The sequence below is a fragment of the Pipra filicauda genome, unplaced genomic scaffold (assembly GCF_003945595.2).
Source record: "Pipra filicauda isolate LSUMZ 115617 unplaced genomic scaffold, ASM394559v2 scaffold246_size1145428_pilon, whole genome shotgun sequence".
Lineage (NCBI taxonomy): Eukaryota > Metazoa > Chordata > Aves > Passeriformes > Pipridae > Pipra > Pipra filicauda.
In genome coordinates, this window is record NW_024104361.1 from 180,585 (window position 1) to 196,520 (window position 15,936).

At 48.8% G+C, this 15,936-nt stretch overlaps 1 protein-coding gene across 1 annotated transcript in view; it reads left to right on the top strand.

The window, feature by feature from the left end:
* The window catches only part of COL13A1 (collagen type XIII alpha 1 chain), a 99,665-nt gene that overhangs the window by 43,772 nt on the left and 39,957 nt on the right, over positions 1-15,936 (top strand). The window contains exons 7-16 of the mRNA XM_039381894.1: positions 2,468-2,503; positions 3,109-3,135; positions 4,807-4,857; positions 8,678-8,713; positions 10,169-10,195; positions 11,238-11,264; positions 12,312-12,338; positions 12,457-12,483; positions 12,774-12,800; positions 14,766-14,822. Coding sequence (XP_039237828.1) covers positions 2,468-2,503; positions 3,109-3,135; positions 4,807-4,857; positions 8,678-8,713; positions 10,169-10,195; positions 11,238-11,264; positions 12,312-12,338; positions 12,457-12,483; positions 12,774-12,800; positions 14,766-14,822 — 342 coding nt within the window. The remainder of the gene's footprint in view (positions 1-2,467; positions 2,504-3,108; positions 3,136-4,806; positions 4,858-8,677; positions 8,714-10,168; positions 10,196-11,237; positions 11,265-12,311; positions 12,339-12,456; positions 12,484-12,773; positions 12,801-14,765; positions 14,823-15,936) is intronic.

Below are 15,936 nucleotides of genomic sequence, written 5' to 3' on the forward strand. Positions count from 1 at the left end.
AGTCTGGCATAGAAAATGTGCTGTGGAACAGAGTATTGCAAACAGGACATGGCTCATACAGAACAGGGACTGCAGGAGCTTTGTAGGACCAAACCTGAGGGTAACATAATCCCCATGAGCCCTCCTGTGTGTGGGAAACACTACTTTTGAAGATACCTTTGTCAGCTTAAGAGTCTGGTCGAAGAGGCGGGGTGTGCAGTATTCTTGCTGATGGGACTTGCTAGTTGCAGCAAGATTTAGAAGGCCTAAGTCACTCTGGGACAAATGCAAAAGTCTGTAATAACAGTATCTGCATCTGAGTTAGTCATGAGTGAGGAAGGAGTGTGGGTTTTGGAGTTAGAGCTGTGTGCTTTCCTGGTGATGGCTCCCTGCTCCCCAGGCTGCTGCTCACCTGGAGACTGCACGAGTTGCAACAGGCAGTTTCCTAATGAAGGAAATGCAAACTGTGCTGCTGGCTCTCCCCTGACTCAGGACAGAGGCTGTTTGTGCTCCTCTAGCTCCAATGTGGGAGCTTCAGGCGGCTTTGCATGACTTTGTAACCAACCTACATGGTATCATCCACCCACGAGTGCTCTTTCCTGGCTCCCTGTCACAGACAACCTTTCCTTATAAACATCTGGCATGTATTTGCTGTCCTACTGGGAGCTCCCCCTTTGCTGTTGTTGCTCGGAGGGCTGTAATGCTGTGCAGTCACATACCAGATACGGTGCCGTCATGTACCACTCCGACACCAGGTACTCACGGGAGACCTGACACGGCTCAGCCCCGACCTTGGGCTCTTCCTGTTCAGGCACCAGCCACAGCAGAGCCAGGAGAAATTAACTCAGCTTTTACCTCAAACCACGAGGGAGATCAGCCTGGGCTCAGCTGTGGAGGAAAGCAGCATTTAAGGGACTAAAAGCAGAGGAAAGCTCAGCGTTACGTTTTCCAGCAGCCACAAAGGAATCCCAGGGCAAGATGCTGACACCAGGAGTTTTGCTTGCTGCTGGCACACAGAGATAGGCAAATATTAGCAGGACTGAGAACCCGCCTAAAACCTTGGAAGAAAGCAGTTTCCCATAATATATCATGGACAAAATTTAAAATCAAGCAGCTGTTTAGCGTTTGATCCATCTGCAAGGGATGCTTTTGCAAAGCATGTATTGCTCTTCAGTTTATCAAAACATGGGCTGCATGGGAAGGAATGCTCCCCACACCGAACAGCTCCACAGAGGGAAGTGGCTAAACTTCCACCAAGGAATGGTTTGATCCCAGGCAATAATGTCGGAGTTTGGGTTGTACAACCAGAAGAGCCTTTGTGTACACCCAGAAAAATGAATATAGTGAAGTGCCTTCCCTTTCCAGAGATTTCAGAGTACGTTCACATGCGCCGGGGCTGAATGTGGGGGAAGGCACGAAGAGGTGGCACTGATGAGGCCGGTGTCTCCAGCTGCAGAAACCAGAAAACCAGGTTTGTGCCCACAGACACAGTCAGCCATGGGCAGGAAAACTCTGTTTTACATAAGGAAACCCCAAACATTGCTGGAAACAGAACTGAGAGATTATTATCATGTCATTTTTGCAAAATATAGAGCAGAAGCTGCATGACTGCTGAAGCCATAATCATCAAGATCCTTTAGCAATGAGCTGCTGTCTTCCAGATCTGCACAGCCTTCAGTTTTGGTGACCAGGAATGCAGAGGGGGGTGGTTTGTTTTTTTTTAATTGCATAGTTAAATTTAACTGCAAGAGGCAGCAAACTGCCTTGTAGGTAAGTGGCTGAAGAAAATTGCCACCAGTCCTGCGTTCATGTGTTTACGAGTCTCTGTCCAGTGTCTCCTGACCCACAGTCATTCCCAAAACCACTGTTGGGATCGTTCACACCCTGACAACGCACTGGGAAGTAACTCAAAGGGGTAGAGGACACTGAACACAGCTGCTCGTATGTCTTCTTCCAGACATGCTTTTTCCTGTGTCAGCTTGTGTTCTCACATTTTTCTGTTGCTTCTGGACAGGACTGTATTTTCAAGTCTAAGAGAATTGTGTTTCAAAGTGATAAGTCTATAAATAAGTAGCTAACACCCAGCTGACTTTGGTCAAGAAAGAGAAAAACGTGACAGTTGGCTACTTCAGGAAGCCAGTTCCCAGGACCTGAGTTTTATGAAGTGTTGGAAATTGGGATTACACTTTGTTTGACTGGAGACTCTTGTCCTTCTTTTGCTGCCTAAATTGCAGTGTGTGATTTCTGTTGTGAGATTTGCTGGTTTGTCATATATACACATGAACTGGTGGCTCACACATGTTCTTAAAGACAGGTTTGGGCACACGCAAATGCACTTTCCTCTCTTTAACTTTCTTTCTACCCCTCAAAATCCCTCGACACTTGCACCACAGCACAAAGCTGCTGCTGTGGCACACTTCATTGTGCTGTTTTATAACCTTGCTTTTGGTTAGTTACCAATTGCCTCTGATTTTGCCTTAATTGCCAGGGAGACAAAGGTGCGATGGGGATCCCTGGGCGGCCGGTAAGTCAAAACCTCTTGTGTGTGCCTTATCCTCCCCGTTCTCTTCCAACCCCCAGGATTTGGCGGGGGGAGCTTTCAGGATGGTCCTTGGCAGGTGTCAGTGTTCTCTCTGAGCCCCACACCTGAGGGGCTCCCCTTGTTGCTGCAGGGTGACCAGCCCTGCAAGCCACACACGTGCCAGGAGGGGTGTTTCCATTCCCTCTGCTGTGCTATCCAGGTCCTCCTCTGGTTCAGCATCCCCCTGGTTGGGTGCCTCCTGCTCCACCTCGTGTGCTGGCCAGGCTTGCTAACTGTGGGCTTGCTAACACGCACCCCTGCCTGCCACCAGCAGCTGCCCTTTCCAGATAATTCTGCCCTGAGTGACGGGGACCATCCCCTGCCTGGCTCAGGGCTGTATTTTGGAGCTGCTCCTTGCTCAGGCATCCCATGATGAGGATGGGGAGGAGGGGGGGGGCAGGAGCTGAGGCCACCCTGCTCATCCCAACCCCATAGCCAGGGTTTTGGGGCGGGAGAGCGTGCCCCTGCCGCTGATGCCTGTGTTTGTCTCTCTCTCTCTCTTCCCTGCACCCTCTTGCATGTGGCTGCGGTGGGTGCCACTGACCCAGGGACTAAAAGGGCAATCTGGAGAGAAGGTGAGTCAGCTTCTCATAGCCTGTAGCACCCCTAGACTCTAGGGCCTCCTCTAGGGCCAGCCCAAGCTCCCTGGTCACAGTCATGACCACTGCAGTCAGCTTTGGGCTTCCACACCCCCAGGCTGCCCCATCTTCCGTGTCAGTGCAAGTATATTTCCCAAATTCCTTCCAGGCTACTCAGCCTCTGAAGACGCTGCGTTTCTTGTTTATGACAATTTACTAACAGCATAAGAGCCAGCGGGCACACGCAGGGCTTCCCTCCAGGCTTCCTGGGTTTTAACCATTGACTTTCTTCCCCACTGGCAGCTCTGCTTGACCTAATCAACCTGCAGCTCCCCTCCACCTCCCAGGTTAGCCTGATCCCTGGTGCAAGCAGGAGCAAGGAAGAAAATGGCACAGCGTTCTTCTATTTCTGACACAGTGGGACACCATCTCAAAGACTGCTTGCTGTGTAATGAGTTGGTGTTTTGTGCCCACAAAGAACTGGTGGTTTGCAAAGCACCCTACTGCTGGCCCCTGTTTTGACATGTCAGTGTTAGCGTATTTTCCCCAGAGCTGTGAGTACTTCCCACCTGTGAGAACAGGGAAATGGAGGTGTTTGGGGTGTGTGAATAACTGAGTAACAATATGTAGGAATTAGGAAAGGGATGAATATTCACCTGACAGGGGCATCACCTGTGCGCTACCATACCAGGCCTATTTGCTCCTCTTCATAGTAGATAGAGAGAAAAATACAACAAGGAAGGGTAAGGTAGGAGAGAGATTCTCCTTCCTTGCTTTCACTGCTTGCTCATTGGAGCCAACCAACCTTATCCAACAGACTAAGATTTCCCCACCTGAAGCCATCCTGCTTTTTCTCTGCATGTCCTTGCATTTTTCTCTGGCCAAAGTTTTCAACATGAAGGGACAGCAGATACATACAAACAAACAGTGGAAAAAATCCATTGTCCCTGCTTCCCCAAAGCACTCTGTGAGAGCCCTAGGTCTTTGGCAGGCCACAGCTTTGTTTTGCAGAGAGCTCTGCTTGCTTGCAGGCTGCTTGGTTTATGGGATGCTCCATCCCAAAGATCCCCAGCCCTGGGCACTTCTGGAACTGCCTCTCAGGAGTACACTGTTTTCCAGAGAGAGGGACATGTCTTGCCCATCGCACGCCATGGGTGGCAAGGAGCTGGAGAGGCAGCTGTTTTCTTTTCCAGCAAGCACTTTGCTCTGTTTTCATCCACATCTCAGCTGAGTTTGAGAAGTACACAAACTGCCCACAGCTCCAATTTCCCTGAAGCCCAGTACCTCCCTCCTCCTTTTCTTTCTTCTGCAGGACACAGTCCTCCTGGACTCACAGTAAGGAAACAGCAAGGGTTTCAGGCCATCTTTCACACTTGCAATGGGGCAGAACCTTTGTTTTGCCAGAAAGTGTTTTATGTGTTTATAGTTCTCCTTGCTGTGCAGCTTCCATTTTCTGGCACTTCTGAGCGACTACAAATGACATCTCTTTTCTCCTAAAGTGTGAGGCAAGAGCTGGGGGAGGCCAGAATGGCAGCTGCCCCATAAGCCCTGAAGGTCTCACATCTGAGGCACCCTCATTTAACCCCAGTTTTGACAGGAGTATCATTGTCTTTGTATTTTCCTTTCCTCCTTTGCTCACTCCTCTTCCTCTCCCTCGTGTCTCTGCAGGGTGCTCCAGGAGAAGCCGGCATGTCTATCATCGGGCCCCGTGGTCCGCCTGTAAGTGGCTTTTTCTCTCTATTTTTGGCTGATGCAGGATGTGGGCAGGTTACTGGGAAAGACTGAGGAGGGGCACTAAGACACAGCATCAGCTGGAAAGAGCAAAAACCCTGTATAATGTGGTTCCCATACTGAGCCAGCCTTGGTTTTATACTGCTATTATATACTATATATAATGAAATTACAGCTCATTCTCCAGAACAAATAAGGAAGCCTTTCCTTGCAAGGAAACCATATTCCTGCATTTAAAAGGAAGAAGCATCCTTTCTTCTTTCAACAGGGCTGCTACCACTTTTGCAGAAAATGCCTGGCTGATCTCAACCTTGGTTTCTTCAGCAGGGGACAAACTCCCTGATTTTGATGAAGGAGCAGGATCAGAGCTAAGCTGATGAGTGGCGAACTCACAAAGATGAGTCGTTTGGAGGTCTTGTCAAGTATGCAAAATCTTGAAAACTCTTTGTCAACACATTTACTGCTATCTGGGCAGTCCCTTAGCTGTCTGGGGCGATGAGGAAAGTGCAGGCAGGATTATGCATCCTGTTCCTGCAAAAGTGTCCCTGCAAGGTGCAACAAGTCAGCCAGACAAAGCTTTTTGCAAGGATAAGGTCATAAAAAAAGACCAAGTTGAAGGGTTGGAGTGTGTTTACATGCCCTAAACGCTGGATGTTTCTTACACTGCAGTTCAGCCGGCAAGCCTCTGCTTTTGTGAGGGTGCAGCCAGTCCTCTCCACTCCATCCCTGCACAGCCTCCACCAGAGATTTCCATGAAAAAAAGACCTGGAGATTCAATTCTCTCCCTCCCAGTGGGCACTTCCGATTTTGATTAACCTGTGAAGAGCACCATCCTTGACCTGCAGAGAGGATGGGCCGCTGGAGCCTTTGTTTCACAGCAGAGGTCAAGTGAGAGAGACCTAGGCAGTGAGAACACTTGGCTACATCTGGCTTTCCAATTAACTTTCCAAAAGCCCCATGGCAAGTGTTTCTAATAACAAACAGCTTTGCCGGTTCCCAGACCCACCTGCCTGGGATGCTGGAGTTTGAGAAGTGACAGAACCAAAACTCAGGACCCAAACAATATGCCCAGCAGATGGTCCCTGGCCATATGTCCAGGCAAGGAGGAACAGCTGGCAGGTCTCTCAATGCCAAGATCTGAGCAAGACCACCCTGCTCCACAAACAGCAGATTTTGGAGGGTAAGTGTCCTGTGGATTTTGCTGTTTCTCCCAGGCTGTGGCTCTCAGTCTTCTGGACAGTGTAGTTACAATAATCGGAGAGAAAAGCCATCAGTCCCTGTCCATGTAGGTCCTGCAGAGAGAGACAGGCATCACTGTTTCTTGAAGGACACATGCCTGGTTTGCAGAACAGTTTTTAATGTCTGCTTTGGTGCTGCTGCCTTTGCTGTGGTTTGCAAAAGTGCAGAACACGTTGCATCTTCAAAGCAGCAGAAAATTTAGATGGCAAATGGTATCTAAAATGGGGTTTTGCCTACACCAGTCAAAGCCCTGATATGCCAGGACTGGCACAATTCCACACTTTTCCCGCTGCAAAGCCTACTGTGAAGATGATCCAGTTTCCTGGGGAGCTGGTGATAGGTCAGAAGGATGGCTGAGCACTGAAGACAAACACGGAAACCCTGGCCAAGGGGCCACTCGGAAAGACGTGGGATGACAAATAGTTTCCAGATTTTTGTTTGGAGGTTGAAGTTTTTGCTCAAGCTCAGAGCTGCTTAACTTCTGGCCAGAGAGGGACAGTGCAGCGATAGTGGCAGAAACAGACAGTCTCCATGATTTGGCAGCTCCCAGGATTCCATTCTTCATACAATCAACATTTTAAAAAGAAGACAAGGAAAAGCAGCCACCCAACAAAAACAGTCTCTTGGAATCACTCACTGCTGAACTGTTGTCTTGGCGTGATACTGTGCAAATCACGCTGTTGTCCTCCAGAGAAAGAGGCAACAGTCTGTAGTCTACAGAGGAAGCCAAATTGCACCATTTCCAGGTTTTTCTCCCTAATTCTTTTTTTAGCACTTCTTGTCCGGGGAAGTGTCCAACCGGGAACCAAAACTAATGAATTGTGGCTAGGCTCTTCTTGCTTCTTGCCTTTTCAGAAGCCAGCGGTGGACAGATCCTCTAATTTATAGCCTATCTTCCCTCCTGGTCACTGGCCAACAGGACCAGGTGGTTTTCTATGTATCTTGCAAAGCAAAGCTGACCAAGTTCAACTCTGCAGAGCTAAAAAGCCAGTGCAAATGTTATAAGTTCCTGCTAGCATTGTGTACAAAACCAGAACTGCCAGTGCAACACGAGGCATTTTGTGGAACGGGCACATCCCTCAAACCCTGCAAAAGGACTGTTTGGCCCCATCCTCTGCAGGGTTAAATATTCACTGAGTCTGCAGAGAGAGGGAGGAGATGTAACCTGAAGGTAAAGGTTTTCCCTGCCAGTGTAGCTCTGAGGTCTCTCCCAAAGGATACTTATTGCTTCACTGTGGCAAACCTCAGTCTCACAGCCCAGCAGGCCCGTCCCCTCCTTCCCCTTCCCTTCCCTCATCACCACACGGGATCGCTCTGGTTAAGGCAGAGTTGCACCCTTGTTTATAGCTCTTTCCTGGGAAACCCTTGTGGGACTCAAACAGTCCAGTCGTGGTGTCTCAAATTGCTGAAGAAAGCATTTTCTTCCCCAGAATGGGAGAGTACATAAGGAACCTGGGCTTTTTGGCATCGTAGCAGAGCTTTCAGGGTAGGCAAGATGCCGCAGTGGTCACCTGATGAGCATGGTACAGGATTTACCTCATCCTGCTGCTTCCATCTACATGAGTGCTTCAAAATCTGCTGAAGTCTGGACCATATGGACCATAAACTTCCTGACTTGGCTCACACAGTTTTTAATTTTTATTTTTTTTAATTTGAGATTGAAAATCCCTAAGTGAAGTGGTATCTTTACTGGATACCCACAAATCTACGGTCACTGTGACCTGGGGTGTCACAGGTCCCAAAAACTGAAGAACTGGGAAAAATTAACAGCCAGGACATTTTCTTTTTTTTCTGTGTTTTTAAGTGGGTGATGAAGAAGCTGCCAAACACATCCCAAGCCAGTGTTTGCTGTACCTGATCCCAAACTGGTAGCCAGTTCTGGCTAGCTAGCAAGAGGTGGGGAAAAGACTTGGTGCTCATGTTCCTCTTGTCGCAATGCCTAACTCTCCTTTTTCTCTTAGTTTTCAGAGGACCAAAAAAAACCCAACCAACCAATCAACCAAAAAAACCAACAACCAAAACCAACCAACCAAAAAAAAAAAAACAAACCAGAAAACAAAAACATCATCTCTTCTCCAGAATTATTTGTGAGGAAAATGAATGTGCTGGGACTTGAGATTAGGGGAGGAGGAGAAGGGGGATGGTTGTGTTTAGACACCAGTGATCTGTGAGGCTTGTCTTGCACAGAGCAGCACCCTGCATTAAACGCCTCCGGTTTATGGCAGCAAGAATTGCCATAAAATGAGCTCAGCCTCTGGAATATACTCCAAAGCCTAGCATATGGGCTAGGGACACCCATTTAATTAATGTAAAAACTTCAAGGAAACTGCTTGCAGTCCAAAATGGAGCTGCTCCAGCATTTTCTTGGCCCTATACAAGCTGGAGTGGGGATGAGAGATTTCCCCTCCTTCCCAAGACACTTTCCCTTGGAGGAGAATTAGGTGTCTCTTCAGAGAGTCCTAGGATAATTGGTCAGAGGCTGGAGGAAAGGCTCTGTAGAGAGGACTTAGGGTCTATCAAAATTCATTTCAGTTCCTCTAAACTGCTGTCTCCGTTTCATCCTTCCCAGGGACAGCCTGGAACAAGAGGTTTTCCTGGATTCCCGGTAAGTGTAACTGTTAATTTATGAGGTACGGGTGTGTGATGTTACTAGGAAGCCTCATTAGTGCCTGCTGTATCTCATCATTTCTTCCTGAAACCAATTACCTGATCTGATATCACTGGAAAAAGTAATTCTTTCTTCATTTGTTTTTCTTTTTTTTTTCCTTTTAAGTGATACTTAGGGGGGAAAAAACTCCAAACCACACAACTCCAGAAGGAAATTAATTTAAAAAAAACCCCAAGTGTTAAAATAACATAGGTGAAGCCAGATCTGTTCGATAAAAGAAAACCGTCCTAAGAAATATCCCCCAAAAAAGAAAATAACCCCTAGGTAGATGAAATTCCAACCTTAATTGAGCTTTTAGGTGATATTCCAATAGCAGGAAGTGCCTGGGATCCAAAGGGGGCCCTACATGGTGAGGGTCAGCTGGGGACTGTGCTGGGCTGAACACCCTGGTCATGCCAAAGGGAGAGTACATAAAACATGAGAGGGAATTCTTCTGAAACACTGTTGCAGATGGGCAAGGGAACAGAGAACAAGCCCAGGAGAGGACAAAGCAAATTTCATTTCAATCCTACAGCTGCTGGCAGCACTCTCTGAAGCACTGAGGCTGCTGGAGAACTCAAACGGTTGCTATTTATTCATATGCATTTATCCTGGACAACTAGGGAGCCTAAGGCAAACACCCCCCACATCCCTGCTCCTGCCAGGCAGCTCAGCTGCTGCTCCAGGACACTGGATGTGCCAGAACAGGTCTGCGGGGGAGACTCTCATGCCTGGAAAATGGGAGGAATTGGCAGTCTCTGAGCTGTCTGACCAGGCTCCATGGCTATGCCCTGTGCGGAAAGGGGGGCTGTGAGCTGCCCCGGGGCTGGGGAGAAGCAGATCTCTCTGGGCCGTTGTGGTCTTTGGCTTTTGGAGGAGCAGAAAACAAATCAGCCCAGCTCATGAGAAAGTGCCGAGTGGGACAGCGCTCTGTGGAGCCTGTTTCTCATCAAACAGTACCTTCAGCATGTGCTGAGCTGTGTGTCACCTCTTCCCGGGGACACTTTTATTATTCTATCACTTGCAAAAATGCCTCTTCCCCAAAGGCGTATGCCCTTTTAAGTTGAAGTCTTGAGAAAACTGCTGATTTTCAACTAGTTTACTGGACACCATAGGATTTTAAATTCTGAGGGCTTTTTGCAAATTGCCTATGAATCCCTCCTCTCTTCCCTTCTTTGTGTCCAGCATTGCTGCTGAAATGGGCTGACAGTGAGCAGGTCCCTGCTGGAGCAATTGGGAATCTGGGCTTGTACTCAGTGGGCCAGGTACCTGCCAGGACCTGGCCAGAGGGCAGGGAGAGTCACCTCACCTCACCCCAGTCCGTGCAGTCTTGTGGCACATGGTGCTTCCTGGGGCAGATGGACAGACACCCCGGGAAAAGCACTTCTCATCATTTTTCCTTTTTTATTTCAGGGCCCTATTGGCTTGGATGGCAAACCGGTAAGCAAACAACTTCTCTGCAGGCTTCCTGTCCTGCCTCCTGCTAGGTCCCACTGCCCTGCCAGCCTGTGTCTTATACAGTATGTTTTTAAGGGGATTATTTTGCAAAGTCATGCACGTGCATGGATTAAAAGAAAATTAGGAGACTGGCAGGTAGGAGGATACCACAGATGCCTTGGGGGGAGATGCAGGAGTCAGGAGAACTCGGGAAGGCAGAGTGTGGCCTCTTCCCTTCTAGGCAGATCTATAAAATAGCACGTCACAGGGAAAGCCTTAGCAGGCACTCCCAGCCTGAATCAGACAGGCAGAGCAGGTCCCCAAGGCAGCAGCCCTCTGCCTCAGCCAACATCTTCCTTTGAAGTTGACTCTACAGCATCTTTCTCTTCACTGCTTTGCTGAAAAGAGCTGCAGTAGAGGAGGGAAGGATCCTAAAGATCTCCATGAGACCTCCATGCTGTCCTTAGAGCCTCCTCATAATCAGCTTTGTAGTAGAGAGACTGAAGTTCTTCCCATCCTTTGGAGAGCCAGGTGTAAACACAGCTACTTCCCCATGAACCCAGCAGACATGAAACCCACAGCTCCATGTAGCAGCCACACAGCCAAGTTCCCCACCAACTTCCTCTAGCCATGCTGCAATGGAAAAGGAGCTGGTAGCTCATACCTCTGGCATCTAACTTCCTGCAGCAGGATCCTGTTTTTGCCATGAGGAACATGATCCCCAAGAGAGACCCAGCAGCCTCTCTCTTGTACTGCTCTGTGGGCACACACTGCACTCAGCAGAAGCTGTTCTGCCAGCCCGAGGGGGGCTGAACTGTGTCCCAGCCATGCCCTGCAGAGCCTTTTCACCCTGTATTCAGCCCCCAGAGCTTTGTTCTGAGCATTCTGCGTAGCAGGGAGTCGTGTCCTCTTAGTTGTGTGAGCAAAGCTCGGCGCTGCATCCCCCTTTGGAGGTACCTCCCGAGGTAAGGGGGAAGCGGGGTAAATCAACATCTTCTAGTGACTGTGGTGGCCGAAGCTGATGCATATTTTCTTTCTTTTGCAGGGTCATCCTGGACAGAAGGGAGAGACGGTAAAAATATACATGTTTGTCTGCAGGTGATGGGTAGGTTTGAAATGATGTTGCCTCTCAGCTGGAAACAAGCTCATAGGCAGGGTAGCAATCTTCGTTCAGCTGATGCGCGAGCTGCATCCCTAATTCTGTAACTTCATAATAGCAGTGCTGGGATGCACGGCTGTAATTTTTACATTATGGCTATCAGATTCATCATGTCACAACAGCAACTCTCTAGTTATGCCTGGGATGTGTTTTCCTTGCACTTAGCAATTATGTTCTTTAAATATATTCTGGGAGCTGACATTTTTTGTGGTTGGCCTCATAGCAAAAGTAAAAGTTGATGGAAAGATTTCTCAAAACCCATCTGGCAGCTTTCAACTTATCTAACAACAACCAAAACCCCCATATTTTTTGTATTAAATGTGTTCCCCCCCCCCTTGAAGCTCTGTTTCATATGTGCATCATTCTTAAAATGCATTTGGTTGAAAATGATAAACTTAGGCCGCACTTGATGGAAGCCCAAATGCGGTCTTGTTCCTCTTGACATCTCTGATGATGAAATCCCAAACATGAGTATGCCGAGCTAGCAGCTCTGTAGTCACCTTCGCTCACTGGAGTGCTGAATGTTTTCTTCTGCTAATTCTGTTTTTTGAGCCCGAGTGTCAGTACAACCCTCTGGCAAGCACATGTTGAAGATCCCTGCTCCCCACTCCCATTGTGCAATCCTAGCTCAGGCTTCAGTCCTTGCTGCTTCTGGTTCCATCCCAGTGCGTCGGCCGAGGAGCCGCGCTGTCAACTGAGGTCCTGGGAACAATAAGGGTGTGTTTTCCTGATGATTTTTCCCCTCTCCTTTTAATAATTCCCCCCTGCAGTGCAGCCAGAACATGTGTGCATTTTTACTCCTCCAGAGTAACAAAGGGAGCCCAGACTTCTTTTGGGAGTTTTCTCCACAACTGTTTTTAAAAGCTGAGTTTTTCACCTACTCCATACACTGAGAGTTGTTGTCTTCTTGTCACTGTAAATGGGAAACCATCTCATGCTCACATATGTATTTCTTTAAAGGGTGCTGCAGGTCCCAGGGGACAACCTGTAAGTATCCAAGTATCCCATCTCATCCCTATCCCATGTCTCCCCCTAATCCCTCTCCCTTGGCATTCACTGAACTCCTTAATTTACTGAGGCCTATTTCGTCACTTTTCTTTTATAGGGACCCCCAGGACAAAAAGGAGAAAAGGTAAATTCAATGGGAGATGTGTTAAGAATTAAATGTAAAGAGCGGAAGGGACTCAGTGGACTTGGTGCTGCTCGGTCTGACTGTGAGTGGCTGAGGAGTACAGCAAGAGCAGAGGGCTCAGGGGATAGGTGACAGGAGGCAGGCTGCTTGTCGGGTTCAAATTGGTATAACTGCACTGAATTTGATATAATCACAATGATTTACACCTTCTGGATCTGACCCCGTGTGCCTATTTCAGTCCCCTCTGTTTGTGGTTTAAACTCTTTCCTTTTAATCCTGTTCTTTCACAGGGTCAGTGTGCAGAGTACCCGCACAGGGTAAGTCATTAGTGTTATTATCCTCTGTCCCGTGCCTTCCTGCATGTTAATCCTCCCTCGTTTGAATGGCTTTTTGTTGTAAGTAGAGATCGTCTCATTAACAAGATGCGTCATCTGGGCCCCGAGGGCAGCGCTCGGCTGATTGATGTGTTTCACAGAAAAGCAGCAGATAAGGTTTTCCAGGAGGGATGTTGGTTCTCTGGTCTGTTCCTGCCCACCGGGGCTGACCCCTAGATATCTGCTGTCATTGCTGCTTCCTGGAGATTTGTGCTGGAGAAGGGAAGGTCTGTGTCCTCACCCCAAAACCCAGTGAATCCAGAGGTTTCTGGAGAAGTAGGGGTCACTCACATCTTGTGCTGCTACACCAGCTCCGTGCTGCTTCCACAGCCTCTGCGGTGGTTGTGTGGCCAGGAGCAGTGTGGGGTTTGCAGACCTGGGGGAAACTATCATCATCCCTTCGTTTTTTCTTCTCCCTCATGGTGGTTTCACCCCTGCATAGAGGCAAGAGGCTGTGCTCCCTGACCCACCCACAGTGCTCTGGCTGGTCCCTGTGCCGGTCCCGAAGCCTGGTGGACTTTCTGCCTGCAAGGAAGAGGCTGAGAGGGAGGGTTGATGCCAGCAACCATTTAATGGAAGCCAGGATGTTGCCCCACTTGCCTCTTCATCCTGGCCTGGCCGGCATCCACAGCCAAGAGAGTACATCATAGGGTTTGAGGGGATTTAACCAGTTCTAAAAACAACCGGAGTGCTGAAAATCCACTGGAAATGCATTGGAACGACATCATATGAAGTGGCTGGAATTTGTAATCTGGGTGTACAGGGAGACAGGCTTAAGAGCTTTCTGTTTATTTTTGACGGGCCTCTGGATAATTAGCTGGGCTCTGGTCCCTGGCCCCGAGGGAGCAGGGCTGGGATGCTCGGAGCAGCAGAGCCAGTGGAGAGAGAGCTTGGCTGGCAGCAAGGGAGAAGGGAGCTGTGGGTATGTGCCAGTCCCCGTGCAATAACAGCCGGTCAGCTGTGTTTATTTAGCGAGCGGGCTCACGAGATTGTTATGTTAAAAAGAAGCTAACAACAGCGTTCACCAAGCATCGTCCTGGGTCATGTTACAGCCCTTGGCTTCCACCATCCCCAGCGCTCAAGGTGAAAAGCAGTGGCAGACCCAAAGCAATACTAGGCTACTGGAAGTAGCCTAGGCTCGGGCTTGGGGGCAAAGGCACGCTGGTTTGGTGGGCTGGGATTGTAGGGTGACACGCTGCAGGGCTGTGACAGCGGGAAGGGGATGGGTGCAAAGCTTCACATCTTAGCAGTGTTTCCTCATGGAGGTACTTTTGGTTGCATGAGGCAGCAAGTTCAACATTTTCAAAAGCCTATGAGTTGTTCCAAGGCAGAGACATGCTCACGGGAAAGGTGACTGTCCTCAGATCAACTCAAGAATGGGCTGTGCTGAAGGCTCTGGTCACAGACTGTGCAAGCTCAGGGAGCCAGAGGCACAGACCAGTCAACAGAGGTGCAGTTCTCTTTCTTCCTCCCTGAATGAAAATTAGGATGTTGTAAAAATGCTACACAGCTGACTGAATTGCAATTTATTCTTGCTTTTCTGTTTGACAAGGTTCTTTGTCAGAAGTTCTGGGTGAGGAAATGAAAACCAGTATCCTGAAAAACCAGGGATGTTGTTTCAGTTTTGTTTCATCTTTGTTTTTATAGGAAGGAAATACAAAGTCAGGCTATATGCCTTGGCTCTTGTTGTAGTTTCCTATTTTTTTTCTGTATAAGTCTGTATGGCCTGCACTGCTGTGAGGGATGAGCCCAGGCATTGGGGCTACACATGTGGGGTGAGATGGCCACTCGAGCTGCTCGAAGTGCTGCTTGGGGGAAGGGGGGATGAGCTGTGCTCCGTCTGCTCTCAGAAATGCCATGTGTGTCTAACTGACCCCATTTGTCTCACGTGTCTTCACTGTTCCCCAGGAATACCTAAGTACCACCCTTGCAGCCCTGCGCTCTAACCAGATCCTTACGCTGAAGGTTTGTGGGTAATAGTCTGATGTGACCCAGTTCTGAAGCAAAGGCATGAGGATGTGACTCCAATATTGCACATTGCCTTCTTCCCATTGGGACACAGAGGAGGCAGGGCAGGAGCTGGGTGGGAGAGCCTTCAGATTTCTTCTCTAAACTCTCCCACTTGCACCTGAATCCATTGCTGGGTCTTGTCTCGCCTCTGTTTTTTTCCTCCTTATCCTTTTCAGCATCCTCCTTCTGCTTCTCTGTAAGCTGCATAATATTTCAGATACCCTTCAGCGCTTGAGGAGCCAGTCAAAGCCAGCTCAGCTGGCTCTCCTGAGCTATGGGGCCTCCTGCACTGTCTTTTAGAAAGGGATAGAATTGCCTTTGGATAAAATCAGCCCAGCTGAGTTTCCAGCAGCACTGCTTCTGGAGCGATAGCTTGTGGCTGTCTGGATCGAAGCATTCAAACACAACCACTTGATCACCATGCTGCAATATTGGGTTGCCTCTTCTCTTTGCAACAGGACTGGATCCTTGCTTTCACTGCGCACAAGAAGGACAATGTTCGATGGGAATAAAGTGCGCTGCTTGGAAGCGTACGGTGACTGTGGTGGGAGACCCGTGAGCACACCTCTGGGATCTGAGCGCACAGCTCACAACGGGGAATGGCGCACGCAGGCACGATTTTGTGTCTGAGCACAGAAAGCCTCTCCCTGTGTAAATCAAGAGCAGCTTCAATGGAAAACTGATAGCAACAGGAAAGTGGATCAGGCCAGAGGAGCATTCCTGGGCCTGGAGCCGGCACGGTGGGTGCCAGGCTGACAGCAGCGTGCATGCAAGTGGAAACTGGATACAGCAGAAGGATGAACAAATGCTCCTGAGCTTTAGTGCATTTGATTTCTGTGTGTCCGGGTCAGCTTTGTACCCTAAGGCAGCATTCCTGGCTATAAGCAGTCAGAGGGTGATGTTACTGTTGAGCAGAAAAAGCAAAGCACCAGCTACCAAGGCAATGTCCTTCTGCAGAAAACTGCCATTTGGATAGTTGCCCCAAATCTGATGATGAGAAATTAAGAGAAACAGTCTCATCAATGCAGATCTTAGCAGAGCCAGTGGGGGTATGTCTTGCAGTGAACAG